General features: G+C 38.2%; 1 protein-coding gene across 18 annotated transcripts in view; it reads left to right on the forward strand.

Moving 5' to 3' along the window:
- LOC113533118 (membrane-associated guanylate kinase, WW and PDZ domain-containing protein 1-like) overlaps positions 1 to 20,609 on the forward strand; it is a 110,488-nt gene that overhangs the window by 18,893 nt on the left and 70,986 nt on the right. For all 18 annotated transcript variants that reach the window (XR_008302134.1, XM_053235858.1, XM_053235856.1 and 15 more), the window contains one exon: positions 5,944 to 6,060. Coding sequence is in view for 17 of the 18 variants with exons in the window: in XM_053235858.1 (XP_053091833.1) it covers positions 5,944 to 6,060 (117 nt within the window). In the remaining variant the exon portion in view is untranslated. The remainder of the gene's footprint in view (positions 1 to 5,943; positions 6,061 to 20,609) is intronic.

Consider the following 20,609-nt stretch of genomic DNA (forward strand, 5'->3'; position numbering starts at 1 on the left):
TCTAACTTACTGATTGCTGTCAGGCTGAATTCTGCCTAAAATGTTACATGATAAGTTTTGTCTCTCAGTTTTTACGAGTAACCTCCATGATGCTGGAATGTCTGTTTTATTGACAGTCTGTTGTTGTTGTAGTTCCTAATTAAGCCAGGAGAGGGGATCAGGGATTGCACTGGTTCTAGACTGCATGTGATTGGCTGGCTGGAGTGGGTTACCATGGTAACCAGGCTGGAGGAAGCAGAATGGGTCCATGGATTAGTTAGGCACAGAGGGCAGCATTGAGCTATGGAACACACAAACACATGCACAAACACACAAAGGCCAACACTGAGCCTTCAGACATGAACTGAATCACAATAAGAGAGCACACACAACGCTTAGTCCAGCCCAGTGTATCTAGTGTACACGGAGCACACACACACACACACACACACACACACACAAAAGCCTGATTCTCAGAATCATTTGATTTGGATAATTTACCATAACAGACACAGGAACAGCATGTGAGTGTGTGTCTAGGGAAGCACATACACACAAAAGTGTACACACATTACACAGGAGTTTACATGAAAAACTGATGTGTCCAAGAATGCACATTAAAATAGGGAGAACTTGAACACACACATTCTCTCTCAAGTCTCAGTGTGAGTGTACGTCTGATAGTTTGTGTGTGTGTGTGTGTGTGAGAGAGAGAGAGACAGAAAGGTGTGTGTGTAGTGTAGTATAGGCCAACTGAAATTCAATTGAGCTTAGAATGTCTAACTAGATCTGAGGTTATGTAATGTTTACCGGAGGCCTACGGAGTGGGTTTTGTGTGTGTGTGTGTGTGTGTGTTTAGTTCTTTGTTATTTAGGTTAAATCAACTTCTTTTACTCCTTGATGCCTTGTGTAAGCTTTCTAAGTCAGAGCATTTCTCTGTCTCCCTTGTCTACATGCCTCTCCTTGTCTTTCCCTCTCTGTCTCTGTCTTTTCCATGTCTTCATGATGACATGCTAATAGTAAAGAGAAGAACACAGAGGTGGCCAGACTCCGAGAATTCTTCCTCATTCCAATCAGAGGTCTGATATCAGGCGTGTCTGCCTCAACAGAACTCCACAGCTTGTTTTACTTTGTTTTGCATATGTACAATAAGTGAGGAATAAACACAAGAGGGTGTGCTGTTATAGGAAAATAATCAACGACAGGGTGGTGTGATGCGGCCCATGCAAAGCAGAAGTTGATTATTTACCATTAACAGCATGGCCTGAAGTGTTTTATTCCTTTATACTACATCAATTTGCCAACAATTACAAATTCTTTCATTTATTAATGAATGACAAGTTGTACTTTTTATCTGTTTATAGTTATGTTTAATGCTGTGGAATGTCCGGGAAACAAGCTAGCTCCTGTTACCATTTACTTTATAGCAGTGATAAACAGTCATTCACCTGCCTCTCTTTTTTTGTCTCTCGTGAACCTAATATGGTAAAAAATTGCAGCTTGCACAAACTCCTCCGTCCTGAAGACTCTCTCACAGCAGAAAACTTAAAATTACAGCTCCACCCCTGAGTGTTACAATGCGCTGGCAGTGGAGACTCCTTCCTTCAGTGGTACATAAATGTGTCCTCACAGAAAAATTCACTTTATCAACAAATACACGTTTATAAAAATCGTTTTTGTGGCACGTCTGCAATACAAGTCCCTGTGTAAATTACTACAGAAACAATAATGTGTTAGAACAAGCTTATTAATATAAACCTGTGATTTGCCTTGCAGCCAGAACTATCCAAGCTGCTGTTACAGAACCTTAATCAACAGAATAAAAAAATCAACAGCAGTGTGGTATGAAAGATCACAGTCATAAGGAACATGATGTAATCGAATGAGTTGGATTTTCCTTGCGCATCATGACCAGTTTGAAATTATGCTGCTATATTATGTTGGAATGCTTGAAAAAACATCTGCAATGGCTAAATATGGGCCACCATTTAAATAAACCTTATTATCATATGACTTTCTAGCACTCTAATGATCTAGGTTAATGTGTATATGAACATAATTTAAGAAGCTACACTTTCTTTTTTCATCAAGCACCATATTTGTTCATGACTCATTGCATGCTCCATGCCTATACAGTATGAACCCTAGAACTGTGAGCTTATATATAAACAGGGGAACCTGTGCTGAGTCAGAAAGAGTGTGTGTGTGTGTGAGAGAATGTTGGGTCTCTGCATGTTGACAGTGTGGGTGGATATGTGTGTGTTAGGTATTCTCTGCACAGCCAGTATATGTTAGAACAGTGTGTGTTCTGTGGAGCACAGAGACCTCCTGCTCACTGTGAGCCTTGTGTTGAGCTGCAGGACGTGCTGCGTAACAGATCAGATGATTGATTTATAAAGACACCTGGGTCGCGTCTCGCTGTGCTTTAAAACACCGAGCTCAGCGAGCATGCAGATGTTGTGTGTTGTGGTAACAGAGGCATTACTACAGTAGGGATGGGGAGATGTCAGAAACTTCATATCACAATACTTGAAGACATTGCAACAATAGAACTGGATTACAGTGTATAGGTTTCTAACAAACTGCCAACGAAAAAAAATCTTGAGTTCAGTGATACTTTTATTAACGTCCTTTATTAGGGCCACAGAAAGGCTATTCTATTCCATTCTATTCTGTATTAGCAGCACAAAAAGTCTATCCTAATCTCTTTTTCATTAGGGGCACAAAAAATTCTATTCTATTCCATTCTATTTTTATTAGGAACACAAAAATTCTATTCTATTCTATTATATTTCCATTAGTGGAATAAAAAGTATCTTATATTCTATATTAGTGCATAAATATTCTATGCTACAGTATATTAAGGGCACACTCATTCTATTCTGTTCTATTTGTCAGGTGGCAGAGATGGCGACAGTTGCAGAGAGTGTTTTTATTAAAAACAACTGGCAGTGGCAAACAAATCCAAATCACTAAGCAAAATCCAAAAACACAGAACAGGCAGTGGGTCAAGCGATGTGCAAACAGTAAACAAGAACGAGGCAAAAATCAAGAGACGCGTGTGAAACACGCTAGGGTCAAAGCCAGAAATAGCAAACATGTATCAAAGGCTCGGTATGTGAAATGAAGTGTCACAGCTGAACGAATACTTCATGAAGTGAAGGGGTAGTCGGGGTGCTTGTGTGTGTGAGTGTGTGTGTGTGTGTGTGTGTGTGTGTGTGTGTGTGTGTGTGGAGGTGATTGAGTTCAGGTGTGTGCAATCAGTAATCAGGTGACTGTGAACGTGACCGTGAACCTGGTGTGTGGGAGGTGTAGTCCAAGGTGTCCATGTTTGTAGGTGGAGGTGCATTGTGGGAAGTGGAGTTCAGTGCAGATTCTGCTGTAGACATGACACTCTTCTGTTCTATTCTATTCTATTCTATTCTATATTGGGGCATGAGCATCCTATTCTATTCTATAAAGTTTAAATTATTTATTGGAGCCATAGAGTTTTTATTCCTGAACTGTACACTCAGAAAACACATTTTATTAAATTTGTCTTTAGATTCCAGTAGACATTGATTTTAGTCCTACTTGTTTATGACTTATTGTAGGATTTAATCCAGTCAATTCAGATCAGTAAAATAGGCTATAAACTATCAAGTGTGAGAATTCAATAATAAATACAATAACTTTGATAGCATTGGGTTTTGATTTCTACTAATGTAGCAAAATTCATAAATCACAGTGCACCTGCCCATGTGTCATGGTTCTCTGAAGTTCCCAGAGCCAATTTAAGAACCATATTTCTAAATAAAACTAATGATCAACAGTGAAAATGTTTATGTTTATAAATATAATTTCAGTGGCTTTCCAAGCTAGTATCATAAATTCTATTCTATTCTATTCTATTCTATTCTATTCTATTCTGTTAGTGGGTTATTAAATGCTTTCAGTATTTTAGTATTTGCCAGTTGGCTGTGTTGTGTTCTTTCAGGCCAGCCTGCTGACTGCACCGGTACGGATTATTTTCACATACTCACGATCACAAAAATCAAGGCCTGCTTTTATATTCACGCAAGTGGCTACATACATTACATGCCTTTCCCATTTGTTTCTTCTTTTTCTTAACCACCCCCTTTTCTTTTCTCTTTCCCTTCTTCTGCTGAATGCCCAATGGGGCCCACAACGCTGGTTGTCAGCTGCGAGCGGTTGCTAGGTAACAGCTACCTGACCGCGGTTAGCTGCCACTGAGTGACACACATACAAACCGAACGCACTGTGTGAGGAATACAAGATAGAGGAGAAGAAATGATATAGATGCTGCAGTGACTCATTTTCTGCCATTTCCACTCTATAGTCTAACCGGAAGAATCACTGTTCTTCTCCATTATGCTATTTGGAGGAGGGAGAAAATAAGTGTCTGTGCTAGACAAGAAAACAGATTAAGGTTTACTGTGGTGTCTGGTTATAGAATGTTATAGATTGTTTTAATCTAAGACTAATCCCAGCCTTACACCTGACTCACCCCAGTCCTAAACACTTTGTTCTTGTGTTAAGACAGATCCTGATGACCCATGATGTATTAAATATTAGCTCTGTATATCACTGACTTTTGTAGCAGTGGATATCCAGGCTAACTTTGTTTCAGAACCATCTCAGAATGGTCCTGAAACTTTCTGTCTGTTCTCTCAAAGGTGAAACTTACTCTTACATTCATTTCTCAGTTGAATTTTGTGTACTGCCAAAGCATCATGAGCTGCTTGATCATATATTTCTATACTATATATCTATATATTACACTACCATTCAAAAGTTTGGACACACCTGCTCATAAAAGAGTTTCCTTCATTTTACTGTTTTCTACTTTTTTAGAATAATCATTAACACTGAAATAGGGTCCTTGGTGGTCTAGTGGCTAAGGATCCCGCACGCTCAATGTTGTGGATCGGGTTCAGTTCCCAGGCAGGGAACCAATCCAGCCACTGGGAGTGTACTCTCAGTGCAGGTCCCAAGCCTGGATAAAATGGGAGGGTTGTGTCAGGAAGGGCATCTGACGTAAAACCTCTGCCAAATCAAAGCGGACCAGTGATCTGCTGTGGCAGCAGAAAGAACAATTAACACTGAAATAACAAACAATGCATTAAACCAATCAAAGCTATTTTATATTTTAAATTCATAACAGTATTCCTGATGAAGCTTTCTATAATCTCAACCAGGAGGGAGCTTCACCCAGGAGGCATATCTTAAAGTTCACAAAATCGGACTACTTCTTTGCAGATATAGCAAAAAAGGAAAAGTTTAAGTTAAAATATTTTTAATAACAATACTTGACAGAAATAAATTTATATATGGGCATTATCATATTCAGTCTAGTATATCCAAACTTATGACTTGTAGCATTTATAGTTTTATATATAATCAAGCATTGGCTAAAGCATCACGTTGGCTAAAGCGTCACATTTTTTATTAAAATTTTTTTTTGCACTATGCCACTTATCCTGTTATATGATATGAATAATCATTACTAGTCTACTCATGAAAGACATAACTGGTAGGAGATCTGAGCCAGCATTCTCCATCAGCAGTTCAGTTAACAGACTGTTAGTTAGCTAATCTAGCCACTGAAACTCTGATCCACCAACATCAACTTAGAAGTCTTTTTTCTGAGACAAGCTCAAAAGCAGTTCCACCTTCCTTACTACAGTCTAACATTTATTTGCCTGTTTCCTTTAATATTTTACAGACATAATGTTAGTGCACAACATTATCCTTCCAAAACCTTAACAGAAGCCCAGGAATGGCTAGTGTCTCTCTGATCCACATTTCACTACTGATACAGTAGCCTGGACAAATTGTATTGAAATTAGACTTGGAAGGGATATTTGGATTTGCCGACTGTATGTATTGCACTTGATACAGATGATTTAACAGGTTATTTTCTGAAGCCACATATTAATATACTGTTTGTGTGTGTTTGTATAGGAAATAAACTCAATAAGGACCTGCGGCACTACCTAAGTATGCGCTTTCAGAAGTCCTCACCAGACCACGAGCTTCAGCAGACCATCAGAAACAGCCTCTATCACTATTCTGTGCCTTGTGAGTATCAACATACTCACACACACACACACACACATTTGTCTTATTAACCTCAGTTATCAAAAGAAAAGCTTCTGGCACTTTTCTATTTGTTATATATGTTAACAAAGAGCTATTACTAAACTAACGTGATTATCGGTAAACATCGCTGCCTCACTACCCCAGCGACGTGGGTTTAATCCTGCGCTGGAGTGAGCAATGCACAATAGAATCATGTTGGATTTATGAAAACAAATTGCATTAATGTAATGCAGTTTCTTCACATGGAACCGATGTACGCAAATAAATTAATTAAATTCAGTGAGCTAGAAGAGGTATTCTCACTTCCTGGCTGACTGTTTGTTAAAACGCACATGTGTGAGGAGTCTAGCCAAATTTCAATCTTGCTACCCTTAGCTAGCAAGCAGTGCGTGAAACCAGGGGCATTCTATGATACACACGCATCTGCTGACAAATGCTGTGCAGCCAAATAAGCTCCAGCAAAACTAAGCTTGCATAGTTTCCTTGTTTAAATAAAAGTTGCAGTTTTCCAACCAAACAGTTTTCCAACCTTGGATCAAAACATACACACCCACCTCTCTCAAACTTTGCATTCTGAGTCCACGCATGCTCTTGTCGGCAAAATCCTGAGTGTGAGTGTTTTCCCAATCTGACGTTGCTCTTGTGTTGTCTCTTGGGATATTTAATATCATATTATCCAGCAAAGCTATAGCAGCAGAGGCCTGCGAGGAGAAAGCCGTAGCAAAATACTAATGATATTACCACACACCATTATATCCAATAAACTCACCATCCACTTTATTAGGAATAAAGTTTATCATGCAGTTGAATGTGAAAGTGTACAGGTGTTCCTAATAAAGTGGATGATAAGTGTGTATGTGGCAACTGTAAAATATTATAGCCCAGCCTGTTGTTGTGTTATGTTTGTAGTTGCTTAGAATATTTAATGGCCAACTTAGGTTTTGCTAACCCAATAAGTCAGTGTTTCATATCATAAGTCATGACATTTCTGCCATAATTCTTAACATATTAAATGATTAGACTCATACTCATTCTGATAAAATGGCTACTGTCAGGTTTAAATTGTGTTACTTAATTGTAAGCTTTCTAAGCTGTTCATGTCTCCAATCCATATAATAATAAAGCTTAGAGAATTGAAGTAAACCCACTTTACTTCCTGTTACATTACATGGAATAATCCTATTCTTAATACGATACCAGTATGATATCAAATCACTGAATAATGATCTGATACTGACATCCAATCACTAACCAAGCTGACTTTCTGGAAGCTTCTATAGTCAGGTTATGTGAGGCATCGCCACTGTGAAGATGATGTGCTCTGAGGAGGGGTGTTGTTCTAATGGATACCCAGTCCTGAATCAGCACATTCTCATTACAAAGCAATGGGGCACATAGCATTTCATGCATGTATGTATGACATAAGAGAAAACGGGATTCAATCCTCTGTACTATGAGATACCCATTTTCTTATACGTTTATATCACTGTGTGGAGATCTCAACAGGGTTTTAGGAGAAGAGTGATTCTCCCTGGATTCTTCCCTGATCCTCAGTTGAGAAACTCCATGTCGTGTGTCACAAATCCAGACCCATTTCTTTTCTCAGACTGTTCCCAGTTTTCCTGCTGTTGACATGTTTCCTGTCATTCCTTCCTGGCTGCCATATGTTAATACTCTACTATTGTTGTATCAACAATTTATCATATAGACAGGGTGAGCTCCTGTGAGTGCAGTGGCCTGAGTAATGTAGCAGTCTACACTCTCGCCCTTTTTGGCTTGTTGGCATGAAACCTGCTATCACTGCTAAACATCTCAGGGTATAAAACAGAGAATGGGCTGAGTCAGATATAAATCCCTGAAGTTTAAAGCATAAACTGTGGCTATTTGCAGAGTCCAGCATTGTTTGGTGATTTCCCTGCTCCAATCTGCCTGATTCAGCTCATCACACAATGGACAGGTTTTGTTAGAGCAGCGCTATACTGTGCTGGACTCTGCACCACTCCTGGTCTAAAGGATTTATTAAAAACCGAGATGAAAGAAGTACAGGGAAGCTTTACTTAAGTCAAAGTACGCGTACTGTTTCAGAACCTTAATTAAAAGTAGAAGTATGGAGGCACACATGTACCTGGGTGAAAGTCAAAAAGTATCTACATATAAACATACTCAGGTGTTCAAGAGTAAAAAGTTAATATTTTTAACTGATGAAAAGAAATGACCACTAGTTCATCCTGCCCGATCCTTCTCTAAGCAATCAGTCATAAGGAAAATATTCTGCTAATTCAGACAAAACTGGAATATGACTTGCTGGATAGGTGATATTTAATAACGCTTTTGGAATGAATACTAAAGCACATTACAAGTAAAAACAAACTAGCTAATTTAATGAACACATTTACAAAAGTAACTAGCTACCTAATTCACAAAGCTTAACTAGCTAGCTAATTTAACAAGTGAATGTACAAACCTTAATTAGCTACCAAATTATTTAGTTAATTTAAAAAAACTTAACTAGCTAGCAAATATAACTAGCTAATTTACAAATCTAACTAGCTAGCTAATTTAACAAGCAAACTTACAAAACTTAACTAGGTGGCTACCTTATCTAGCTAATTCACAAATGTAACTAGCTAGCTGATTTAGAACATTGAACTAGGTAGCTGATTTAGTGAGCTAATTCACCAGAGTTTACTGTCTAACTAATTTACAACACTTAACTAGCTAGCTAATTTACAAAATTTACATAGCTAGATAATTTAACTAGCTAATTTACAAAACCTAACTAGCTAGTTAATTTGCAAAACGTAACTAGCTAATTTAACTAGTTAATTACGAAACTAGCCATCTTACCAAACTTAAAGTTGACTTATCTCATCATAATTCTTTAGATTCTGAGGTGGATTTTTAAAGGCTAATATTTTATTTTTATGTAAGAGGTCAAAGGAGTAAAAAGTCTTGGAAATGTACTTGAGTAAGATATGAGCACATGTATTCAATTTCAATAAAGCTCTGTATTTTCCTCCTCTATATTTGCCTCTCATCTCTCTCTCTGTCTCTCTCTCACACACACACACACACACACACACATACACACACACACACACACACACACACTTGTGCCATGTGCTGGTTAAATCCGGTGAACTGGTCCAGTCCTCTGGATGTTAGGGATTATAATGATTTACCGAATCTGTGAATCTGATGTATTGGAAATTGAGCATTTTCATTTACATGACAGTGTAAAAGACAGAGAGAGAAAGACAAGTCATGCTGCTTAGTCAGTCTGTTATGGCTACCCAATGACACAGTACTATCGCAATACTCAAACGCACAATGATTTTATTGTTAACCCTCCAAATTACTGTTACTCCCCCGCGTTGCATTCAGGACGCAGCTGCCTGAGAAGACATTTGTGGTGGTTGCTCTGTGAAATAAAGGCCATTAATAGGGCAGCGTTACGCAGCTGTCTCCCAAACATGCCCGTTCAAGCACAGTGGACTCTCCAATATTCTAAACACTGATATTTGATTGCAATTTAATTTGTTTATAATTTATTTTAGACCATGGCCAGGATAAGGCAGATACTGATGATAAATGACTGGATGTATCTGATCATTTAGTTGCAGCTGCATAACAGAAAATTCATTCACTATGGCAGAACCAATGCAAATCATTTTGTGTATATTGAATCATTCTGGATGAGTTGCATTTTTGTAAAATCTATAGATTATCTTTAACTAGTAAACATGTTAACCTAAAAACAAGCACTATAGTAAGATAACTAAAAGCACATTGAGCTTTAATCCACTGCCCTTTTAACTGAAGCAACAAGAAATAAGCTAATTAGCTAATCTATTGTGGATTGTGTACATGATGACACAGTTTAACAAAGATTAACAGCTACCTAGGCAGCTACATGTTTTGCAGTTTGCAGCCCATGTTGTAGAAAAATAGTTTCTTATACAGTTCACTGAGATAGACTTATTGGGCCTCATTTATCAACCTTTTAGTGAGATTGTGTGTAAATGTTTGCATAAGCCAAACCGAATTTAATTTTTTTTTTTTTTTTACAAAAGATTCAGAAAGGCTGATTTTCTTCATTTTAGAATGCGTAGGTGCATATCGCCCGTGAGTGCAAAGCGTGTTCCCGACACAGCTCATTTTCATTTAGTGACACCCACAAAACTCCATAAAGTTTCAGGTGCATGAACAGCTGTGAGCACGAAATGAACAGTGCGGGTAAAGGCAGACAGACAGAAATGGAAGTTATTTTGACTCACTTCTATGCCAATAAATATATTTAATAATATATTTGAATATTAATAAGTGAGTGCTACAGCTTGAGGCATTTGTTTACACTTTACGACTGTGCATTTCATTTCATATGGCACCATTTCTTTTGTCATAATTGAGTCATTAGTTTTATTTGTCTTAATTTATGGGTGTGTGTTGGCTCACTTTCTTTGTTTTTTTTATTCTTTACTTAAAGCCAATAATATAAAACGTGCCTGACCTAGTGAACTAGCATGAGGATGTGTTTTTGATAGAGACTACAACGAACCTCTGTAAGTCACTCTGGATAAGGGCATCTGCTAAATGCTGTAAATGATAAGCAATTTAAACTTAAAGTATATTCCATACATAAAAGTGCAGTAATCCATGCAGATTATATGATTTGAAGTTGATCAAGTTGTGGTTAACGTTAGTCAGTCTTCTTATGCGTAAATTTACAGACACTCAGGATCACAAGTAGGATACGAACGTTTTTCAGAATGTATGAAATTTTCATGAATACCAAAATTCTTTTGTAAACGCTCGTATTAACGATTTACGTATAAATCCTTTTGCATCCAGCTTGATGCCCATTGTTGCTATTTCTGTTTGGTATCATGGCAATTGCCCTGCGGTTATGGAAGCAAGAGGAAACTTGTTGTCTGACAGCATGTTGCATACAGTGCTATACCAATTTGGATTGTAACTAAGTAGCTAGATGAATGAGAAATGTACAAATGCACCAAGCATCTTCATGTTTCCACTGTTTGTTAATTTCCCTGGTTTAAACCTCATCTTGATTAAACTCTGCATGAAGTGAAATGAACCACTTTTCTAGGCAAAATTATTTTTGGCTTTGTGTCTTTTTCCATTCATGTAAATGGATTTTGTTGTCAGGCAAATTTTTGTACTTGATTACTACCTGCTAGTTTTGTTTAAAAAGACGGTTGGTGTTTTATCAAAGCTGAGAAGCCAGCGAGCGGTTGCGAGTAAACAAATGTCACATACACAGCGGGCTAGCAGCTATGACGTAGAAAGCCCACAGTGTGATGTTTTATTTAATTTTTTTTATTATTCATTATTACTGAACCACACATTGTTAATGTGCAGAATATTTGGAAAGAAAGGAATTGATGTTTATACCTCAGCACTGGTTAATTCTTGATTCTGATTGGCCAGAAGGTGTTTATCTGTTTCCTATAACAGCAGCTTGGTTAGCAGTGCTAGCTGCAAGGTTTATATTAATGTGTATTTTAATAGTTTCCTGTACACTACTGTTAATATAATAACAATGTGCACAGGACGCTGCATATTTAAAAAATGTGTGTAATAGTATATATGGTGAAGTTTTCTGTGAGGAGATGTTTATTTAGCATTTTTGGAAGGAGTCTCCAGTGTGAGAGTTTTTAGACATGGGCCAGTTTTCATGACAGAGGGCTTTGCAGTTTCTCTGTAACATGACAAGTCGCAGTTTTGCCTTATTAACTTCAAGAGACAGAAGAAAAGAGAGGCTGGTGAGGGAACAACGGTTTATAGCTGCTATAAGGTAAACGATGACAGGAACTAACTTGTCTCACAAGCATTCCGCAACATTAAAAGTAACTATAAATGGATGAAAAGTATGATCTGTTTGAATGATTCATTATGAAACATTATTAAATAAAATTGTTAGCGTTGACAAAAAGATGTGGTAGAAGTGGAATAAAACACTTAGGAATGTGCTTTGCATCAGGCCAAGTCACATCATAACATCATTGATTATTTTCCAATAACAGCATGCCATGTTGTGTTTTATTCCTTACATAAAGTTCTATATATTATTTGCTGTAATATGCAGTAATTTTCTATTTAGAGTCACTAAAGAATAAGACAGAAATGCTGTGAACTTAGAATAATTTTCACACTTCAAGTGTCATTATCTATATTAGCTGTATTCACGAAGTACTGATCAGCCTGTACCTATATTAGCAAAGAAACACATCTGGGATGTAAATAAATATTTTTCAAAGGCAGTGAAGTCTATGAAAATGGAAACCTTACCATCATATATATATACAGAAAAAACTTTAACATGTCCATGAGTTAAAAAAACAAGGAGGGTGAGCCATCCTCTGTAAAAGCGAGTTAATTCTGGTAGCTGCAGATGTTGCCTGTCGTGTTTCCTGTCTCATTAAAATAAAGGATATGCAAGCTGCAGTCTGTTATAGACAGAGACACAACATGAAATATAGCTGTGCTGTGATGTGTAGCAGAGGTTTTGCTGAGTAGAAGGTTTCACCCTCTTACACATAGCTCAAAATGTGTTTAGAGTCGACTAAACAGACACAGTACCAGCAAAGTGCAGATTACATCATGCTTGTGTAGAGCCTAAAGTGTAATATTTACTCAGTTTATCCTTTTTGTTCAAGAATGCATTCTGTAAGGAATAAGACATGGTGAGACATGCTGTTAACTCAATAAGGTTAAAACAGACAAATAGATTATTATCTATATTATCAATATTGTCTCATACATTTAAGCACTATTTTGGTGTAAAACTAATTTTTGACATAAATGTCAGATACAACCTTATTCCAAGGTCTGAGTTTTTTCTGTATATTACTATATTTTTCTCACAGCGACACATAGGTAAGTTAATGATATTTGCCATCACATGGCAGTTAGTGTAACAAGACACTTTCTCTTAGACTAGTTTTACCTCAATAAGTAAACAAAATCATAACTGTTACAAAATATGTGCTGACTAATATAAGTATCACAAGATATTACAAAAAAGGATTCAATTCAATTTTATTTGTATAGCGCTTTTAACAATGGACATTGTCACAAAGCAGCTTTACAGAAATATATAAATTCTGGATATACTCCCTGAGACGACGTGAGGAAGAAACCTTGAGAGGAACCACACTCAGAAGGGAGCCCATCCTCATCTGGGTGACACCGAATAGTGGAGTTATAAATCATTCCTCTTCTGTATTCACACACTAAATACAAAAACTATTTATTTGAAATAATTTCTTTCCAGCATTTGAATCAACTAATATTACTATAGAGCTCTTAATTAAATAACTAGGCTTAATTAAATATCAGGTCACTAACTGCAGCACAACATTACTGGCGTTCATAAGATAATCTCTCATGGCATCAGAATATTATATTAATATTAAGTTCTTATGTTGACAAATCATCAAGCAATCTAAGGTAAGGTGGCAGTACTCTGTATATTTTATTACTAATTCCATCCTGAAACCCTGCTAAATGCTAAATTCATTTTGCTCGCCGTGTTTGCGCAAGGGGAATCGACTCCACAGCTGTGGTGTAGACTCTCAGGTTAGTTTTCAATGCCTGAAATGAGTGAATCTTCAATGTGAGCACCTTCAATGTGAACTGAAAGCAGGATGGTGACTTGATGACTTCATCAACAACATAGTATAATAACAAACTTTATTGTATACATTACGAAAATAAAACATTTCATAGCATTTATCAACAGTACTGTGTCGAAAAAAGTTATAACTAGCTAGTTATTAGTAACTACTCTTAGTAATTGATTCAAATCGCTTTGGTACTTGTGGTGTAGAGTGACGTGACGTAACACAGACCAACTTATAATAAAAGTAATTGGCAATAGGCGTATACGATATAACACCATTATCGTCTCTTCACAATAATTACACTGCCACGATATCCAATGATGTTTACTTTGATTATGTTATGTTATATTATATTACCAGATCTGCCAACTTTTATGCATTTTGAATAGCAGCTCCTCAGTGTAACATCGGAAGTATGCTAGTACGAGTTATCACTCCAAATTATGCCAAAAGAGCAGTCTTTTTCTCCCCAATAAAACGGGAGATGAGCCGATCGGCATGTTAATTCGTGATGATTCGTGCAGGTGTTCTAACTTCTCCGATATGAACTGACGCCATCTTGAAGCCCCGCCCCTTTCCTCCATCACACATGCTCTTGGGGTTCTTGGGACTTGTGGTGCCTTTGCTTTCTGTCACGGAGGATGTTTTGAGTTAATATGTATGTCTGACTTGGTGAAGATTAGACACAGTATAATTAACATCATACACTGTATGGCCAAAGGTTTGTGGAAACCTGACCAATAGGTGGTTCTTCCCCAAACTGTTGCCACAAAGTTGGAAGCACACAATTGTATAGGATGTCTTTGTATGCTGTTACATTACAATTTCACTTCACTGGAACTAAGGGGCCCTGTGCACAAAGTGACGTCCATAAAGACATGGTTTGCCGAGGTTGGTGTAGAAGAAGCAAAGAGGAATCTGGAACGGAATGTTCAAAAAAACACATATGGGTGTGATGGTCAGGTGGCCACATACTTTTTGCTGTATGGTATATATTTATTAGGGACGTTAGTGTGCAGTTTTGGCTGAAAATGGTCAAAAACTGCACTGGTTTTAAGCAGAAAGAGAAAATGGATGAAAATTTTGGCCTAAAAAGATTAAATACCTGCAAATAATGTTAATGTTGATTATAATTAGGAAGTGATTAAGCCATGTGGACATATGGACAACCGATTTGTTAAAGGGTTTTGTTGAAAATGTTCTGTTGTGTTTAACTGTTTACTGCACATTATTCCAGAATCACCTAAAAATCCACCATTCAGCTGAGTTTTTGCAATTGCTGCTGCCGGCCCTCAGCTGATAATATTTTTATGCCTTCCCATACTCGCCCTAAAACCTGAAATGGTGGAAATGCGTGTTTTCCTGTCTTTCTATTGATTTTTTTGCAATTAAATCATTTATCACGAAAATGGTAAATCACGAGCAGAGAAAAATCAATATCACCCAAGCCTAATTGGCAACTATTTTCAGTATTGAATTGTATCCATTTTTGTCGATTTGTTGTTGCAGATTTAAAATTCACCTCACACGGGTTAGGCTGGGATTTCTGTCTGAAGTTTGAGCTGTAGGTTATTGTGCAGGTGAATCTTATTTGCTTAGCAGCGTGTGTGTTTCACCGCAGAGCTTTCCTGTTTTGCATGACAGGGATTGACCAGAGTTTGACCTTTCTCTGAGCTGCCAAAGTTTGTTTTTAAATAGATTTGTAGAGAGGGACACACACCATAAAACAAACAAACAAACTAACAAACAAAAGAAAAACAAATACACCACCATCATGATTGTCATTACCCTACTATGTTCTTCTAATTGTATACTACAGTGGGAAGGAAAATGAGTACTGGCCCTTTAAGACAAGCAGGTAGGGGTGTGTGTGTGTGTGTGTGTGTGTGTGTGTATGGTGTGTGTGTGAGGGTGTGTAAGACAGGCTGTGTGTGCTTCATTGGTGATGCTGCAGAATGGAGGACAAGATGGAGTCACACAGCTGCACTCCTTCAGTGCTCTCCTTCTGGCTTCTTCTGCACAACTGTGTGCACACTCAAGTGTGTGTGTGTGTGTGTGTGTGTGTGTGTGTGTGTGTTTGTGTGTGCATGGGCCTCGAGTTGTTCCAGCGGTTTTGCATCTCTAAAGAATGAAGGACAATAGGCTGATGTCTCCTGGTCATTGATGCTTTCCAAGTAGGGGGTTGGAACAGAGTGAATGAAGTTTTCTGTGTGTGTGTGTGTGTGTGTGTGTGTGTGTGTGTGTGTGTGTGTGTGCGTGAATTTAAATGTTGCTGCAGTGTGACCCCGGAAGGGAACCCGTTGACGGAAATCTCCAGTGTTTTTCAACCTTATCTTCTACCTCATCACTAGTGTATGTGTAATTGCTACTGTTTAAGAATTTCAAAACATTTACTTGTAGGTAGAAAACAGATGGAAAACATGCCTACATGAAACTCGCATATAACAAGCCCACAGGCAGCAGTTAAACAATTAAAATATGTATGTAACAGTAATTTTAAACGGTTGCGCTCTGACAATAAAAGGTTTTAAGATGAGACAGATACGAGAGAAAATCTGAATCTAAAAACTTATTCTTATGGAGCTTATTCAACTTTTGAACCCTGGAGCATTGGAGTAAAAAGCAACTGTGTAGTTCTTTACACCTACCTGAAGGATTTGTGTTACCTGAGAAACAGGGAAACATCAACAGACTTGTTTGTGGTGATTATACATACGCTGGAGATTGAGTTTTGCATGTAGAAGCAACACCTGAAGCTCTAAAGTGTGGCAAAAGATGTTAAAGCACTACGGGAAACTGTATTATACCACAGAAGATTCTGAAAATGGATTGATTTTCTATAACAGCACGGCTCTGAGTGTAGTTCAAGCCGTAGCATTTATACTAATGATCTCGTTCTAATGAGTTATGGTTTCTATAATAGAGGGAGTTGTATGGTGGACGCTCTACGTAATGTAAACCGAATAGATACTGAATCAAAAAACATTGTTATATAGCAAAGAAAAACGTATAATCATTTATATGGTGAAGGTTTCTGTTAAGAGATGTTAATGTCACATTTATGGAAGGAGTCTCCAGTGTCAGTGTAACAGTTCTCCACCATGGGAAAGTCTTCAGGAAAGAATTTGCACTTTCTGGTTCCTCAGTAATATGACAAGCTGCGTTCTTTTGTCTATTATCTTTAAGAGACTTTATGTTGGTTATGTCATTCTCAATTCTCAATGTTGGCTATGGCAAATCTCTGTTATATAAGAGGAATAAAACAATTCAGGATGTGCTGTAACAGGAAAATAATCAACTTTGGGGTTGCAACTTCATGTCGAGCCACATCACATCACCCTGTCGTGGATTATTTTCCTATAACAGCACAACCTGAAGTGTGTGATTCCTTACAAATAATGGTGATTAAAGCATTCGGACGCAGTTAAACATGTGCACACGTACACACACTGTTTCAAAGTGTACACTTTCAGAATCACATCCCCAAGTTAGAAATGATAGAAAGTACATTTTTGGCTTTTTATACAGTCAGTGTGGCTTTGTGTGCTTCTGTATCATCTTCTCTAATCTTTCACTCTGGCCTGAAGGAGCATCTGCATCTTCCTTCACACTCAATCTCTCTCCATTTCTTCTCTTGGTGGAAGCTAACAGGTGCTTAATGCTGCAGTTTTGCTAGAGGTTGCAGCAGTGTGTGCATATGTGTGTGTGTGTGTGTGTGTGTGTGTGTGTCCCGCAGCAGGAAAAGGCTGTGGATGTGTGTCCCCCATCTAAAACATGGCCATTGTTATATGGTGCAGTAAATGTCGGTGACAGGGCAAGTTTCTCTCTCTCTCTCTCTCTCTCTCTCTCTTGCTCTCTCTCTCTCTCTCTCTCTCTCTCTCTCTCTCTGTCTTTGTCTCTCTGCTGCTTCATTTCCATTCCATTCTGTCCTCCCAGCTGCTGCTGCCTACTAAAGCGGAGTTATCCCTTATCCCTTGCAGCCCTCCCTCTCTCACTCTATCTCTCCCTCCCCCCACCTGATCTCTCTCTCTCTCTCTCCACCTCCCCTGCTCTCTCATTCTTCAAATCCTCTGCCGACTGCCAGCCCTCTCGTGTTCCACCGTTACTCTTTCATTTGGTTTGCTTTTCACGCTCCCGTTGTCGCTATTTCTCCCGCTCAGCCTCTTTTCTTCCCTTCTCCTTCGGCGCCTCCATCTCTCCATCGTTTTTTTTTTTTCCCACGCCTTTCTCCCCTCACCATGATTGCGCGGGAGACATTTATCTGCTAGCCGTTGATACAAAGAGAGGATTACCGCTTGATCGGAGAGGAGCGTGTTTTTGTGAGTGTGTGTGTGTGTGCATGCGTGTGTGTGTATATATGTGTGTGTGAGAGAGAGAGAGCTGGAGGAGACTGCTGTCCTGCTCTCCAATTCCACATCCAGGTAAGTGCATTTTCTTCTGTTTTCTCTGTAACAGCATGCAGAAATAACACACGTTGTACATTTGGAGTGCTTGGTGTTTATGGTTGGGGAAAATCAAGTGCAGGATTGTGGGAAATCAGGCCCTGGTGTGTCAGATGATTTAGCGCCATAAGCTTATAGACGGATGGCTGTAGGCTCAGCGCTGCACTGATGTTGTAAAGATGCTTTGCTCTAGCTTAATAATGACGAGCTTGTGTTGTGTTGTTAGTCTAAGGCTCTGTGTTTTCATCTGGAAGGCTGCATTGAATAAATCAGGTTCTATATGATGAGCTGCTCTGAGGTCGGCTGATTTGATTCACGCCGTGTTGACTCAATGAAGGCCGTTCTGGCACATCAAAGCCACGTCACATTGTGTTAGGATGGACTATAACCGTGATTGTGCTCTTGCAATCTGTGTTTTGTTCCATGTTGTACTGGTGAAGCTGTGTGTTGTGTTGTGTTGAGCTTGTAGGCAAATCTGGAATTATTTAAAACACTTCAGAGTTGTTGCTTTTTTTTTGTGGTTTTGGAGAAATCTGCTGGTTTGGGCTGCATCGGTGTAGTGAACAACTGAATCATAGAATAGAACAGAGTGTGCTTACAACGCCAGATGATGCCAGTTTACACATTACTCTGTGTGTGTGTGTGTGTGTATGTGTGTGTGTGAATGTACACAATGACTGGAAAGGCCTGAATCCACTAAAAATTGCCTTATAGGAATACCACATTCAGTAATGGATTGGTTAGTTAGCTTTATGTAAAAGAGATCATGGTCACTAATTACCTCTAGCTTTCGTTCACTGTTAATAATGTTAGCATTTTGGGTGGATATTTAGAAATTTGACTGATTCCTATTTATACTAACAGTTAACATTTTCAACATAAGGAGATGTTACTGCTGATTTTTATATGTGAATGCTAATGACCAGTGGTGATGGTAGCACTAGAGCTTACAATCGATTTAGAACATCTGGATTGTTCGGAATACTACTTCAGCACGGATATAAATGTTTCTGGCCCATCCAAGTAATCAATATTTACAATAAATAAATATTTTTACAGTTAAAAGAGTCTTTGTGTTTGTTCTTCAAACATGACACGATCCTTCGAATAAATTTGATACTGTGGCTTTTTAAGAGCCCACGGGGATCAATGAAATCCATCCAATCAGAGTGTCTATGCTATTTTTATAACCTGTAAACCAGTATGATTCATGATTCTAGATGTATTTATGCTCATTTTCTATACATTTATATATTGTTAGGACTGGAAAATAAAGACTAGTAATTTAGGCTCAATAGGCTTCACTTTCAAGAAATTTCACTAACGTCGTAAGCCCTTGTTTTTGTAGAGCATCGTTTGTTACTTCATGCACTGTTTTCAGCCTGCAGTGTTATTGCGTTATGTTGGAGCTACTCAAAGCATAAAAAAGAGACATACTACGATCTGGTGCCTCATGCTTTGATAATTAATGAAACGCTGGTTGCTTTGGGCAAAACATTTTCTGGTTCGAGCTTTAGTGTAGTTAAAGACTGAAGCGCCAACCCAGTGTTACAGAAAAAAATGTGAATATGAATGTACTGTCTCAAACATTGGATGCATTATCAACGTATCAAACATTCACTTAAATGCTCCACAGTAATTTAACTGTAATTTAGCCATGCCTACATCTCCACTACTATTTGAATAAACAGTGATTAAATACATTTTAAAACATATTGAGCCCAGTTCATGCGTAAAGTTTGTGCTTTCACGTCATATGGTCATTTTTCTAAACGCAGAAAGTCTCTGTAGTCTCCTTAGCCTACAGAATACGGCACTCGTACGTTACTACAATACCCAGAAGCCTCGTCAAAATTCATGCTTTATGACTGGATGGGGGTGATGAGGCCTAGATTCAATTAAGGGTGGGCAAAATAGCAGAAATATCATATTGTGATAATAAGACGTAATACATGATATGTACTATAATACTTAGTTTGATTAGTCTGAGGTTTTGCTAAAAAACAAATGTTATAAAAAAAAGTTGTGTTTTTTAATTTTTTTAAATGTTATATTTTTATTTTATTACTGTCATTATTATTTCTCGGATTTTCTTCAGAATTTGGGCATGGCCAATTCCAACCAACCAGCCACTTACTATCCAGGGAGAGTGAAGGCTAACGTGTGCTTCCTTCGAGATACATGATGCCAGCTAACCTCATGGTTTTTGGACTGCTGCTCGTGCAGGTGCACAGGGCAGTGCAACACTATCTGAAAAAAGTGCTGTCTGCCCTCTTGCACATACACAAGACACTCACGATTGGCTAGTGTAGCTGTGATTGACAGGAGAGAGAGAGAATCCCTTCCACCCTGAGAGCATGACCAATTTTTTTCTATCTTGGCTTCTAGCCACTGATGGCTGTGGTATTGTTAGGATTCGAACCTGCAATCCGATAGGGAGGCG

Source organism: Pangasianodon hypophthalmus, chromosome 8 (assembly GCF_027358585.1).
Source record: "Pangasianodon hypophthalmus isolate fPanHyp1 chromosome 8, fPanHyp1.pri, whole genome shotgun sequence".
Lineage (NCBI taxonomy): Eukaryota > Metazoa > Chordata > Actinopteri > Siluriformes > Pangasiidae > Pangasianodon > Pangasianodon hypophthalmus.